At 55.3% G+C, this 13,695-nt stretch overlaps 1 protein-coding gene across 2 annotated transcripts in view; it reads right to left on the bottom strand.

Annotated features, from left to right (window-relative positions):
- Nucleotides 1-13,695, bottom strand: part of LOC140428234 (uncharacterized) — a 545,827-nt gene that overhangs the window by 198,710 nt on the left and 333,422 nt on the right. For both annotated transcript variants that reach the window (XM_072514483.1, XM_072514485.1), the window contains exon 6: nucleotides 5,586-5,684. In XM_072514483.1, the coding sequence (XP_072370584.1) occupies nucleotides 5,586-5,684 (99 nt within the window). The remainder of the gene's footprint in view (nucleotides 1-5,585; nucleotides 5,685-13,695) is intronic.

The following is a 13,695-nucleotide window of genomic DNA, read 5'->3' as shown; positions in this document are numbered from 1 at the left end:
TGACAGGGACTGAGGGGCAGTGACAGGGACTGAGGGGCAGTGACAGGGACTGAGGGGCAGTGACAGGGACTGAGGGGCAGTGACAGGGACTGAGGGGCAGTGACAGGGACTGAGGGGCAGTGACAGGGACTGAAGGGCAGTGACAGGGACTGAGGGACAGTGACAGAGACTGAGGGACAGTGACAGAGATTGAGGGTCAGTTACAGAGATTGTGGGGCAGTAACAGAGATTGAGGGTCGGTTACAGAGATTGAGGGTCGGTTACAGAGATTGAGGGTCGGTAACAGAGATTGAGGGTCGGTTACAGAGATTGAGGGTCGGTAACAGAGATTGAGGGTCGCTTACAGAGATTGAGGGTCAGTAACAGAGATTGAGGGTTGGTTACAGGGATTGAGGGTTAGTTACAGAGATTGAGAGTCAGTGACAGAGATTGTGGGGCAGTAACAGAGATTGAGGGTCGGTTACAGAGATTGAGGGTCGGTTACAGAGATTGAGGGTCGGTTACAGAGATTGAGGGGCAGTTACAGAGATTGAGGGGCAGTTACAGAGATTGAGGGGCAGCTACAGAGATTGAGGGGCAGTTACAGATATTCAGGGGCAGGTAGAGAGATTGAGGGGCAGTTACAGAGATTGAGGGGCAGTTACAGAGATTGAGGGGCAATTACAGAGATTGAGGGGCAATTACAGAGATTGAGGGGCAGTGACAGGGATTCAGTGGCAGTTTCAGAGATTGAGGGGCAGTTACAGAGATTGAGGGGCAATTACAGAGATTGAAGGGGCAGTTACATAGAACATAGAACGATACAGCACAGTACAGGCCCTTCGCCTGAGGGGCAGGGGCCGGGACTGAGGGTCAGGGGCCGGGACTGAGGGGCAGGGGCCGGGACTGAGGGGCAGGGGCCGGGACTGTGGGGCAGGGGCCGGGACTGTGGGGCAGGGGCCGGGACTGAGGGGCAGGGGCCGGGACTGAGGGGCAGGCGCCGGGACTGAGGGGCAGGGGCCGGGACTGAGGGGCAGGGGCCGGGACTGAGGGGCATTGACAGGGACAGGGACTGAGGGGCAGGGGCCGGGACTGAGGGGCAGTGACAGGGACAGGGACTGAGGGGCATTGACAGGGACAGGGACTGAGGGGCATTGACAGGGACTGAGGGGCAGTGACAGGGACTGAGGGGCAGTGACAGGGACTGAGGGGCAGTGACAGGGACTGAGGGGCAGTGACAGGGACTGAGGGGCAGTGACAGGGACTGAGGGGCAGTGACAGGGACTGAGGGGCATTGACAGGGACTGAGGGGCAGTGACAGGGACTGAGGGGCAGTGACAGGGACTGAGGGGCAGTGACAGGGACTGAGGGGCAGTGACAGGGACTGAAGGGCAGTGACAGGGACTGAGGGACAGTGACAGAGACTGAGGGACAGTGACAGAGATTGAGGGTCAGTTACAGAGATTGTGGGGCAGTAACAGAGATTGAGGGTCGGTTACAGAGATTGAGGGTCGGTTACAGAGATTGAGGGTCGGTAACAGAGAATGAGGGTCGGTTACAGAGATTGAGGGTCAGTTACAGAGATTGTGGGGCAGTAACAGAGATTGAGGGTCGGTTACAGAGATTGAGGGTCGGTTACAGAGATTGAGGGTCGGTAACAGAGAATGAGGGTCGGTTACAGAGATTGAGGGTCGGTAACAGAGATTGAGGGTCGGTTACAGAGATTGAGGGTCAGTAACAGAGATTGAGGGTTGGTTACAGGGATTGAGGGTTAGTTACAGAGATTGAGAGTCAGTGACAGAGATTGTGGGGCAGTAACAGAGATTGAGGGTCGGTTACAGAGATTGAGGGTCGGTTACAGAGATTGAGGGTCGGTTACAGAGATTGAGGGGCAGTTACAGAGATTGAGGGGCAGTTACAGAGATTGAGGGGCAGCTACAGAGATTGAGGGGCAGTTACAGATATTCAGGGGCAGGTAGAGAGATTGAGGGGCAGTTACAGAGATTGAGGGGCAGTTACAGAGATTGAGGGGCAGTTACAGAGATTGAGGGGCAGTTACAGAGATTGAGGGTCAGTTACAGAGATTGAAGGTCATTACAGAGATTAAGGGGCAATTACAGAGATTGAGGGTCAGTTACAGAGATTCAAGGTCAGTTATAGAGACCGACGTTCAGTTACAGAGATTGAAGATCGTTTACAGAGATTCAGGGCCTTTCCAAAGATTGAAGGTCGGTTACAGAGATTGAGGGGCTGTTACAGAGATTGAGGGCCTGTTACAGAGATTGAGGGGCGGTTACAGAGATTGAGGGGCGGTTAGAGAGATTGAGGGGCGGTTACAGAGATTGAGGGGCTGTCACAGAGATTGAGGGGCAGTTACAGAGATTGAGGGGCAATTACAGAGATTGAGGGGCAATTACACAGATTGAGGGGCAATTACAGAGATTGAAGGGGCAGTTACATAGAACATAGAACGATACAGCACAGGGACAGGGACTGAGGGGCAGGGACCGGGACTGAGGGGCAGTGACAGGGACAGGGACTGAGGGGCATTGACAGGGACAGGGACTGAGGGGCATTGACAGGGACTGAGGGGCAGTGACAGGGACTGAGGGGCAGGGGCCGGGACTGAGGGTCAGGGGCCGGGACTGAGGGGCAGGGGCCGGGACTGAGGGGCAGGGGCCGGGACTGTGGGGCAGGGGCCGGGACTGTGGGGCAGGGGCCGGGACTGAGGGGCAGGGGCCGGGACTGAGGGGCAGGCGCCGGGACTGAGGGGCAGGGGCCGGGACTGAGGGGCAGGGGCCGGGACTGAGGGGCATTGACAGGGACAGGGACTGAGGGGCAGGGGCCGGGACTGAGGGGCAGTGACAGGGACAGGGACTGAGGGGCATTGACAGGGACAGGGACTGAGGGGCATTGACAGGGACTGAGGGGCAGTGACAGGGACTGAGGGGCAGTGACAGGGACTGAGGGGCAGTGACAGGGACTGAGGGGCAGTGACAGGGACTGAGGGGCAGTGACAGGGACTGAGGGGCATTGACAGGGACTGAGGGGCAGTGACAGGGACTGAGGGGCAGTGACAGGGACTGAGGGGCAGTGACAGGGACTGAGGGGCAGTGACAGGGACTGAAGGGCAGTGACAGGGACTGAGGGACAGTGACAGAGACTGAGGGACAGTGACAGAGATTGAGGGTCAGTTACAGAGATTGTGGGGCAGTAACAGAGATTGAGGGTCGGTTACAGAGATTGAGGGTCGGTTACAGAGATTGAGGGTCGGTAACAGAGATTGAGGGTCGGTTACAGAGATTGAGGGTCGGTAACAGAGATTGAGGGTCGGTTACAGAGATTGAGGGTCAGTAACAGAGATTGAGGGTTGGTTACAGGGATTGAGGGTTAGTTACAGAGATTGAGAGTCAGTGACAGAGATTGTGGGGCAGTAACAGAGATTGAGGGTCGGTTACAGAGATTGAGGGTCGGTTACAGAGATTGAGGGTCGGTTACAGAGATTGAGGGGCAGTTACAGAGATTGAGGGGCAGTTACAGAGATTGAGGGGCAGCTACAGAGATTGAGGGGCAGTTACAGATATTCAGGGGCAGGTAGAGAGATTGAGGGGCAGTTACAGAGATTGAGGGGCAGTTACAGAGATTGAGGGGCAGTTACAGAGATTGAGGGGCAGTTACAGAGATTGAGGGTCAGTTACAGAGATTGAAGGTCATTACAGAGATTAAGGGGCAATTACAGAGATTGAGGGTCAGTTACAGAGATTCAAGGTCAGTTATAGAGACCGACGTTCAGTTACAGAGATTGAAGATCGTTTACAGAGATTCAGGGCCTTTCCAAAGATTGAAGGTCGGTTACAGAGATTGAGGGGCTGTTACAGAGATTGAGGGCCTGTTACAGAGATTGAGGGGCGGTTACAGAGATTGAGGGGCGGTTAGAGAGATTGAGGGGCGGTTACAGAGATTGAGGGGCTGTCACAGAGATTGAGGGGCAGTTACAGAGATTGAGGGGCAATTACAGAGATTGAGGGGCAATTACACAGATTGAGGGGCGGTTACAGAGATTGAGGGGCGGTTACAGAGATTGAGGGGCGGTTACAGAGATTGAGGGGCGGTTACAGAGATTGAGGGGCGGTTACAGAGATTGAGGGGCAGTTAGAAATTGAAGGTCAGTTACAGAGATTGAGGGGTGGTAAGAGATTAAGGGCTAGTTACAGAGATTGAGGGTCAAAGACAAAGATTGAAGTTCAGTGACAGAGATTGAGGGTCAGTGACAGAGATTGAGGGCCAGTGACAGACATTGTGGGGCAGTGACAGAGATGGAGGGGCAGTGACAGAGATGGAGGGGCAGTGACAGAGATGGAGGGGCAGTGACAGAGATGGAGGGGCAGTGACAGAGATGGAGGGGCAGTTACAGAGATTGAGGGGCAGTTACAGAGATTGAGGGTCAGTTACAGAGATTGAGGGTCAATTACAGAGATTGAAGGTCAGTTACAGAGATTGAGGGGCAGTTACAGAGATTGAAGGTCAGTTACAGAGATTGAGGGGCAGTTACAGAGATTGAAGGTCAGTTACAGAGATTGAGGGGCAGTTACAGAGATTGAGGGGCAGTTACAGAGATTGAGGGGCAGTTACAGAGATTGAGGGGCAGTTACAGAGATTGAAGGTCATGACAGAGATTAAGGGGCAGTTACAGAGATTGAGGGTCAGTTACAGAGATTCAGGGTCAGTTACAGAGATTGAAGGTCATTACAGAGATTAAGGGGCAGTTACAGAGATTCAGGGTCAGTTACAGAGATTCAAGGTCAGTTAAAGAGACCGAAGTTCAGTTACAGAGATTGAAGATCCTTTACAGCGCAGTACAGGCCCTTCGCCTGAGGGGCAGCGGCCGGGACTTAGGGGCAGGGGCCGGGACTGAGGGGCAGGGGCCGGGACTGAGGGGCAGGGGCCGGGACTGAGGGGCAGGGGCCGGGACTGAGGGGCAGGGGCCGGGACTGAGGGGCAGGGGCCGGGACTGAGGGGCAGGGGCCGGGACTGAGGGGCAGGGGCCGGGACTGAGGGGCAGGGGCCGGGACTGAGGGGCAGGGGCCGGGACTGAGAGGCAAGGGCCGGGACTGAGGGGCAGGGGCCGGGACTGAGCGGCAGGGGCCGGGACTGAGGGGCAGGGGCCGGGACTGAGGGGCAGGGGCCGGGACTGAGGGGCAGGGGCCGGGACTGAGGGGCAGGGGCCGGGACTGAGAGGCAGGGGCCGGGACTGAGGGGCAGGGGCCGGGACTGAGGGGCAGGGGTCGAGACTGAGGGGCAGGGGCCGGGACTGAGGGGCAGGGGCCGGGACTGAGGGGCAGGGTCCGGGACTGAGGGGCAGGGGCCGGGACTGAGGGGCAGGGACCGGGACTGAGGGGCAGGGGCCGGGACTGAGGGGCAGGGGCCGGGACTGAGGGGCAGGGGCCGGGACTGAGGGGCAGGGGCCGGGACTGAGGGGCAGTTACAGATTTTCAGGGTCAGTTATAGAGACCGAAGTTCAGTTACAGAGATTCAGGGCCTTTCCAAAGATTGACGGTCAGTTACAGAGATTGAAGCAAATTGAAATATGTCAGCACATACTGTACCTTCTCTGGCAGGCTCCTGCCTTTCTGAACTTGTGCAGGCCTGTGGTTTTATATGCTTTTTACTGTGTATCTTGGACTTGATATGTTTTGTTAGGTTCCCTGAGAGAATGACAGATTGGATCTTGTTAACATTTTGCAGTATATATGTATATAGTTACCCTTACACAGATTCACTTCTTAATTACACCACAATTAAACTGGACTCAATGCTCACTTTACTCAATCACATCCATCAGCAAAAGCAGAGAGAAGTCAATGATCGGGTTCATGTGATGAAAGGATCTGAAAATCTCAGGTGAATCTTCTGAAGAGTGACAATCGCTGTTCATTTCACCCTCTGCACCTTTTCCTTTACCCAAAGATGGAGCTCTGCATTTCTGGCGCAGATTTCTAAAATGGCCTCTTCAGAAATATTCCTTTTTTCCCTCTTTCATGGGATGTGGGTGTCACTGGCTACGGCAGTATTTATTGCCCATCCCTAATTGCACTTGAACTGACTGGCTTGTTAGGCGATTCAGACGGCATTTAAGAGTCAACCACATTGCTGTGGGTCTGGAGTCACATGTAGGCCAGACCAGGTAAGGACTAGGGTTTTCCTTCTCTAATCGACATTAGTGAACCAGAGGGAATTTTATGACTATCGACAATGATTTCATGATTATTATTGAATGTTTAATTCCAGATTTTTATTGAATTCAAATTTCATCATCTGCCATGGTGGCATTTGAACCGGGTCCTCAGAGCATGACTGAGTCTCTGGATTACTATTCCAGTGGCAATATCATTGTGCTGCCACCCCTCTCTATTCTGGGAGCTCCTCCTCCTTATTTCAGGAAAAATCAATCGCGAATCCAGTAGCTGCTGCCGTATTCCAGTGAGTGTAGTTTAGAGGAACCAAAACCACTTTGAGAAGCTACAGGAGGGACAAGACGATGTGACAGTGAGGTGGGTGAGAGAGTAGGGAGGTGGGGAGGTGGTTGAGAGGGTATGGAGGTGGGTGAGAGGGCAAGGGGGGTGGATGAGTGAGAAGGGGGGTGGATGAGTGGGAAGGGGGGTGGATGAGTGGGAAGGGGGGGTGGATGAGTGGGAAGGGGGGGTGGATGAGTGGGAAGGGGGGGTGAATGAGTGGGAAGGGGGGGTGGATGAGTGGGAAGGGGGGGTGGATGAGTGGGAAGGGGGGTGGATGAGTGGGAAGGGGGGGTGGATGAGTGGGAAGGGGGGTGGATGAGTGGGAAGAGGGGGTGGATGAGTGGGAAGGGGGGTGGATGAGTGGGAAGGGGGGGTGGATGAGTGGGAAGGAGAGGTGGATGAGTGGGAAGGGGGGGTGGATGAGTGGGAAGGGGGGGGTGGATGAGTGGGAAGGGGGGGTGGATGAGTGGGAAGGGGGGTGGATGAGTGGGAAGGGGGGGTGGATGAGTGGGAAGGGGGGGTGGATGAGTGGGAAGGGGGGTGGATGAGTGGGAAGGGGGGTGGATGAGTGGGAAGGGGGGGTGGGTGAGTGGGAAGGGGGGGTGGATGAGTGGGAAGGGGGGGTGGATGAGTGGGAAGGGGGGGTGGATGAGTGGGAAGGGGGGTGGATGAGTGGGAAGGGGGGGTGGATGAGTGGGAAGGGGGGGTGGATGAGTGGGAAGGGGGGGTGGATGAGTGGGAAGGGGGGTGGATGAGTGGGAAGGGGGGGTGGGTGAGTGGGAAGGGGGGTGGATGAGTGGGAAGGGGGGGTGGATGAGTGGGAAGGGGGGGTGGATGAGTGGGAAGGGGGGTGGGTGAGTGGGAAGGGGGGGTGGATGAGTGGGAGGGGGGGTGGATGAGTGGGAAGGGGGGGTGGATGAGTGGGAAGGGGGGGTGGATGAGTGGGAGGGGGGGGTGGATGAGTGGGAAGGGGGGTGGATGAGTGGGAAGGGGAGTGGATGAGTGGGAAGGGGGGGTGGATGAGTGGGAAGGGGGGGTGGATGAGTGGGAAGGGGGGGTGGATGAGTGGGAAGGGGGGTGGATGAGTGGGAAGGGGGGTGGATGAGTGGGAAGGGGGGTGGATGAGTGGGAAGGGGGGGTGGATGAGTGGGAAGGGGGGGTGGATGAGTGGGAAGGGGGGTGGATGAGTGGGAAGGGGGGTGGTTGAGTGGGAAGGGGGGTGGTTGAGTGGGAAGGGGGGGTGGATGAGTGGGAAGGGGGGTTGATGAGTGGGAAGGGGGGGTGGATGAGTGGGAAGGGGGGGGTGGATGAGTGGGAAGGGGGGGTGGATCAGAGGGTAAGGGGGTGGTTCAGAGGGTAGGGGGTGGGTGAGTGGGTAGGGAGGTGGGTGAGTGGGTAGGGGGGTGGGTGAGTGGGTAGGGAGATGGGTGAGTGGGTAGGGGGTGGGTGAGAGGGTATGGGGTGGGTGAGATGGTAGGGGGGTGGGTGACAGGGTAGGAGGTTGGGTGAGAGGGTCGGGGGTGGCTGAGAGGGTAGGGGGGTGAAATGGTAGGGGGGTGGGTGAGAGGGTAGTGGCTGGGTGGGTGAGAGGGTAGGGGGTTGGGTAAGTGGGTAGGGGGGTGGGAGGGTGGGAGGGTAGGAGAGGATAGGGAGGTGGTGGTGTGGGTAGGGGGAGGTTAAGTGTGCAGGGGGGTGGGTGAGTGGGTGAGGGGGTGAGTGGGTAGCGGGGGTGAGTGAGTAGGGGGGTGGGTGAGTGAGTAGGGGGGTGGCTGAGAGGGTAGGGAGGTGGGTGAGAGGGTAGGGAGGTGGGTGAGTGGGTAGGGAGGTGGGTGAGAGGGTAGGGAGGTGGGTGAGAGGGTAGGGAGGTGGGTGAGAGGGTAGGGGGGTGGGTGAGAGGGTAGGGGGTGGGTGAGAGGGTAGGGGGGTGGGTGAGAGGGTAGGGGGGTGGGTGAGAGGGTAGGGGGGTGGGTGAGAGGATAAGGGGTTGGGTGAGAGGGTAGGGGGGTGGGTGAGAGGGTAGGGGGGTGGGTGAGAGGGTAGGGGGGTGGGTGAGAGGGTAGGGGGTGGGTGAGAGGGTAGGGGGGTGGGTGAGAGGGTAAGGGGGTGGGTGAGAGGGTAGGGGGGTGGGTGGGATGGTAGGGGGTTGGGTGAGTGGGTAGGGGGGTCGGTGAGTGGGTAGGGGGGTGGGTGAGAGAGTAGGGGAGTGGGTGAGCGGGTAGAGGGTGAGAGGATAGGGGGGTGAGTGAGAGGGTAGGGGGGTGGGTGAGAGGGTGGGGGGTGGGTGAGAGGGTAGGGGGTGGGTGAGAGGGTAGGGGGTGGGTGAGAGGGTAGGGGTGAGTGAGAGGGTAGGGGGGTGGATGAGAGGGTAGGGAAGTGGGTGAGAGGGTAGGGGGGTGAGAGAGTAGGGGGCGGGTGAGAGGGTAGGCGGGTGGGTGAGAGGGTAGGCGGGTGGGTGAGAGGGTAGGGGGTGGGTGAGTGAGTAGGGGGTGGGTGAGTGAGTAGGGGGGTGGCTGAGAGGGTAGGGAGGTGGGTGAGAGGGTAGGGGGTGTGTGACAGGGTAGGGGGGTGGGTGGGAGAGTAGGGGGCGGGTGAGAGGGTAGGCGGGTGGGTGAGAGGGTAGGCGGGTGGGTGAGAGGGTAAGAGGGTGGGTGAGTGAGTAGGGGGTGGGTGAGTGAGCAGGGGGGTGGCTGAGAGGGTAGGGAGGTGGGTGAGAGGGTAGGGGGGGTGTGACAGGGGAGGGGGGTGGGTGAGAGGGTAGGGGGGTGGGTGAGAGGGTAGGGGGTGGGTGAGAGGGTAGGGGGGTGGATGAGAGGGTAGGGGTGGGTGAGAGGGTAGAGGGTGGATGAGAGGGTAGGGTGGTGGGAGGGTAGGGGGTGGGTGAGAGGGTAGGGGGGTGGGTGAGAGGGTAGGGGGTGGGTGAGATGATAGGGGGTCGGTGAGTCGGTAGGGGGCTGGGTGAGAGAGTAGGGGAGTGGGTGAGCGGGTAGAGGGTGAGAGGGTAGGGGGGTGAGTGAGAGGGTAGGGGGGTGGGTGAGAGGGTAGGGGGGTGGCTGGGTGGGTAGAGAGGTGGGTGAGTGGGTAAGGAGGTGGGTGAGAGGGTAGGGGGTGGGTGAGAGGGTAGGGGGTGGGTGAGAGGGTAGGGGGTGAGTGAGAGGGTAGGGGGTGGATGAGAGGGTAGGGAAGTGGGTGAGAGGGTAGGGGGGGTGAGAGAGTAGGGGGCGGGTGAGAGGGTAGGCGGGTGGGTGAGAGGGTAAGGGGGTGGGTGAGTGAGTAGGGGGTGGGTGAGTGAGTAGGGGGGTGGCTGAGAGGGTAGGGAGGTGGGTGAGAGGGTAGGGTGTGTGTGATAGGGTACAAAGAACAAAGAACAAAGAAATGTACAGCACAGGAACAGGCCCTTCGGCCCTCCAAGCCCGTGCCGACCATGCTGCCCGACTAAACTACAATCTTCTACACTTCCTGGGTCCGTATCCTTCTATTCCCATCCTATTCATATATTTGTCAAGATGCCCCTTAAATGTCCCTATCGTCCCTGCTTCCACTACCTCCTCCGATAGCGAGTTCCAGGCACCCACTACCCTCTGCGTAAAAAACTTGCCTCGTACATCTACTCTAAACCTTGCCCCTCTCACCTTAAACCTATGCCCCCTAGTAATTGACCCCTCTACCCTGGGGAAAAGCCTCTGACTATCCACTCTGTCTATGCCCCTCATAATTTTGTATACCTCGATCAGGTCTCCCCTCAACCTCCTTTGTTCCAGTGAGAACAACCCGAGTTTATTCAATCGCTCCTCATAGCTAATGCCCTCCATACCAGGCAACATTCTGGTAAATCTCTTCTGCACCCTCTCTAAAGCCTCCACATCCTGCTGGTAGTGTGGCGACCAGAATTGAACTAAGGTTCTATACAGCTGCAACATGACTTGCCAATTCTTATACTCAATGCCCCGGCCAATGAAGGCAAGCATGCCGTATGCCTTCTTGACTACCTTCTCCACCTGTGTTGCCCCTTTCAATGACCTGTGGACCTGTACTCCTAGATCTCTTTGACTTTCAATACTCTTGAGGGTTCTACCATTCACTGTATATTCCCTACCTGCATTAGACCTTCCAAAATGCATTACCTCACATTTGTTCGGATTAAACTCCATCTGCCATCTCTCCGCCCAAGTCTCCAGACAATCTAAATCCTGCTGTATCCTCCGACAGTCCTCATCGCTATCCGCAATTCCACCAACCTTTGTGTCGTCTGCAAACTTACTAATCAGACCAGTTACATTTTCCTCCAAATCATTTATATATCATCGGGCAACACGGTAGCACTAGTGGCTAGCACTGTGGCTTCACAGCGCCTGGGTCCCAGGTTCAATTCCCCACTGGGTCACTGTCTGCGCGGAGTCTGCTCGTTCTCCCCGTGTCTGCGTGGGTTTCCTCCGGGTGCTCCGGTTTCCTCCCACAGTCCAAAGACGTGCAGATTAGGTGGATTGGCCATGCTAAATTGCCCTTAGTGACCACAAAGGTTAGTGAGGTGTTATTGGGGTTACGGGGATAGGGTGGAAGTGAGGGCTTAAATGTGTCGGTGCAGACTCGATGGGCCGAATGGCCTCCTTCTGCACTGTATGTTCTATGTTCTATGTTCTATATACTACAAAGAGCAAAGGTCCCAGCACTGATCCCTGTGGAACACCACTGGTCACAGCCCTCCAATGAGAAAAGCATCCTTCCATTGCTACTCTCTGCCTTCTATGGCCTAGCCAGTTCTGTATCCACCTTGCCAGCTCACCCCTGATCCCGTGTGACTTCACCTTTTGTACTAGTCTACCATGAGGGACCTTGTCAAAGGCCTTACTGAAGTCCATATAGACAACATCTACTGCCCTACCTGCATCAATCATCTTAGTGACCTCCTCGAAAAACTTTATCAAGTTAGTGAGACACGACCTCCCCTTCACAAAACCATGCTGCCTCTCACTAATACGTCCATTTGCTTCCAAATGGGAGTACATAGAACATAGAACATAGAAAATACAGCACAGAACAGACCCTTCGGCCCACGATGTTGTGCCGAACCTTTGTCCTAGATTAATCATAGATTATCATTGAATCTACAGTGCAGAAGGAGGCCATTCGGCCCTTTGAGTCTGCACCGGCTCTTGGAAAGAGCACCATACCCAAACTCAACACCTCCACCCAACACCAAGGGCAATTTGGACATTAAGGGCAATTTATCATTGGCCAATTCACCTAACCCGCACATCTTTGGACTGTGGGAGGAAACCGGAGCACCCGGAGGAAACCCACGCAGACACGGGGAGGACGTGCAGACTCCGCACAGACAATGACCCAAGCCGGAATCGAACCTGGGACCATGGAGCTGTGAAGCAATTGCGCTATCCACAATGCTACCGTGCTGCCCTTAAGAACAAATAAATCTACATTATATCATTTTACCGTCGTCCATGTGCCTATCCAATAGCTGCTTGAAGGTCCCTAATGTTTCCGGCTCAACTACTTCCACAGGCAGTGCATTCCATGCCCCCACTACTCTCTGGGTAAAGAACCTACCTCTGATATCCCTCCTATATCTGCCACCTTTCACCTTAAATTTATGTCCCCTTGTAATGGTGTGTTCCACCCGGGGAAAAAGTCTCTGACTGTCTACTCTATCTATTCCCCTGATCATCTTATAAACCTCTATCAAGTCGCCCCTCATCCTTCTCCGCTCTAATGAGAAAAGGCCTGGCACCCTCAACCTTTCCTCGTAAGACCTACTCTCCATTCCAGGCAACATCCTGGTAAATCTTCTTTGCACCTTTTCCAGAGCTTCCACATCCTTCCTAAAATGAGGCGACCAGAACTGTACACAGTACTCCAAATGTGGCCTTACCAAAGTTTTGTACAGCTGCATCATCACCTCACGGCTCTTAAATTCAATCCCTCTGTTAATGAACGCGAGCACACCATAGGCCTTCTTCACAGCTCTGTCCACTTGAGTGGCAACTTTCAAAGATGTATGAACATAGACCCCAAGATCTCTCTGCTCCTCCACATTGCCAAGAACTCTACCGTTAACCCTATATTCCGCATTCATATTTGTCCTTCCAAAATGGACAACCTCACACTTTTCAGGGTTAAACTCCATCTGCCACTTCTCAGCCCAGCTCTGCATCCTATCTATGTCTCTTTGCAGCCGACAACAGCCCTCCTTACTATCCACAACTCCACCAATCTTCGTATCGTCTGCAAATTTACTGACCCACCCTTCAACTCCCTCATCCAAGTCATTAATGAAAATCACAAACAGCAGAGGACCCAGAACTGATCCCTGCGGTACGCCACTGGTAACTGGGATCCAGGCTGAATATTTGCCATCCACCACCACTCTCTGACTTCTATCGGTTAGCCAGTTCGTTATCCAACTGGCCAAATTTCCCACTATCCCATGCCTCCTTACTTTCTGCATAAGCCTACCATGGGGAACTTTATCAAATGCCTTACTAAAATCCATGTACACTACATCCACTGCTTTACCTTCATCCACATGCTTGGTCACCTCCTCAAAGAATTCAATAAGATTTGTAAGGCAAGACCTACCCCTCACAAATCCGTGCTGACTATCCCTAATCAAGCAGTGTCTTTCCAGATGCTCAGAAATCCTATCCTTCAGTACCCTTTCCATTACTTTGCCTACCACCGAAGTAAGACTAACTGGCCTGTAATTCCCAGGGTTATCCCTAGTTCCTTTTTTGAACAGGGGCACGACATTCGCCACTCTCCAATCCCCTGGTACCACCCCTGTTGACAGTGAGGACGAAAAGATCATTGCCAACGGCTCTGCAATTTCATCTCTTGCTTCCCATAGAATCCTTGGATATATCCCGTCAGGCCCGGGGGACTTGTCTATCCTCAAGTTTTTCAAAATGCCCAACACATCTTCCTTCCTGACAAGTATTTCCTCGAGCTTACCAATCTGTTTCACACTGTCCTCTCCAACAATATCGCCCCTCTCATTTGTAAATACAGAAGAAAAATACTCATTCAAGACCTCTCCTATCTCTTCAGACTGAATACACAATCTCCCGCTACTGTCCTTGATCGGACCTACCCTCGCTCTAGTCATTCTCATATTTCTCACATATGTGTAAAAGGCCTTGGGGTTTTCCTTGATCCTACCCGCCAAAGATTGTTCATGCCCTCTCTTAGC

Source organism: Scyliorhinus torazame, chromosome 8, assembly GCF_047496885.1.
Source record: "Scyliorhinus torazame isolate Kashiwa2021f chromosome 8, sScyTor2.1, whole genome shotgun sequence".
In the NCBI taxonomy this organism is placed as follows: domain Eukaryota; kingdom Metazoa; phylum Chordata; class Chondrichthyes; order Carcharhiniformes; family Scyliorhinidae; genus Scyliorhinus; species Scyliorhinus torazame.
The sequence above is the reverse complement of the archived record's forward strand: the minus strand, read 5'-3'. Positions and strand labels throughout refer to the sequence as shown.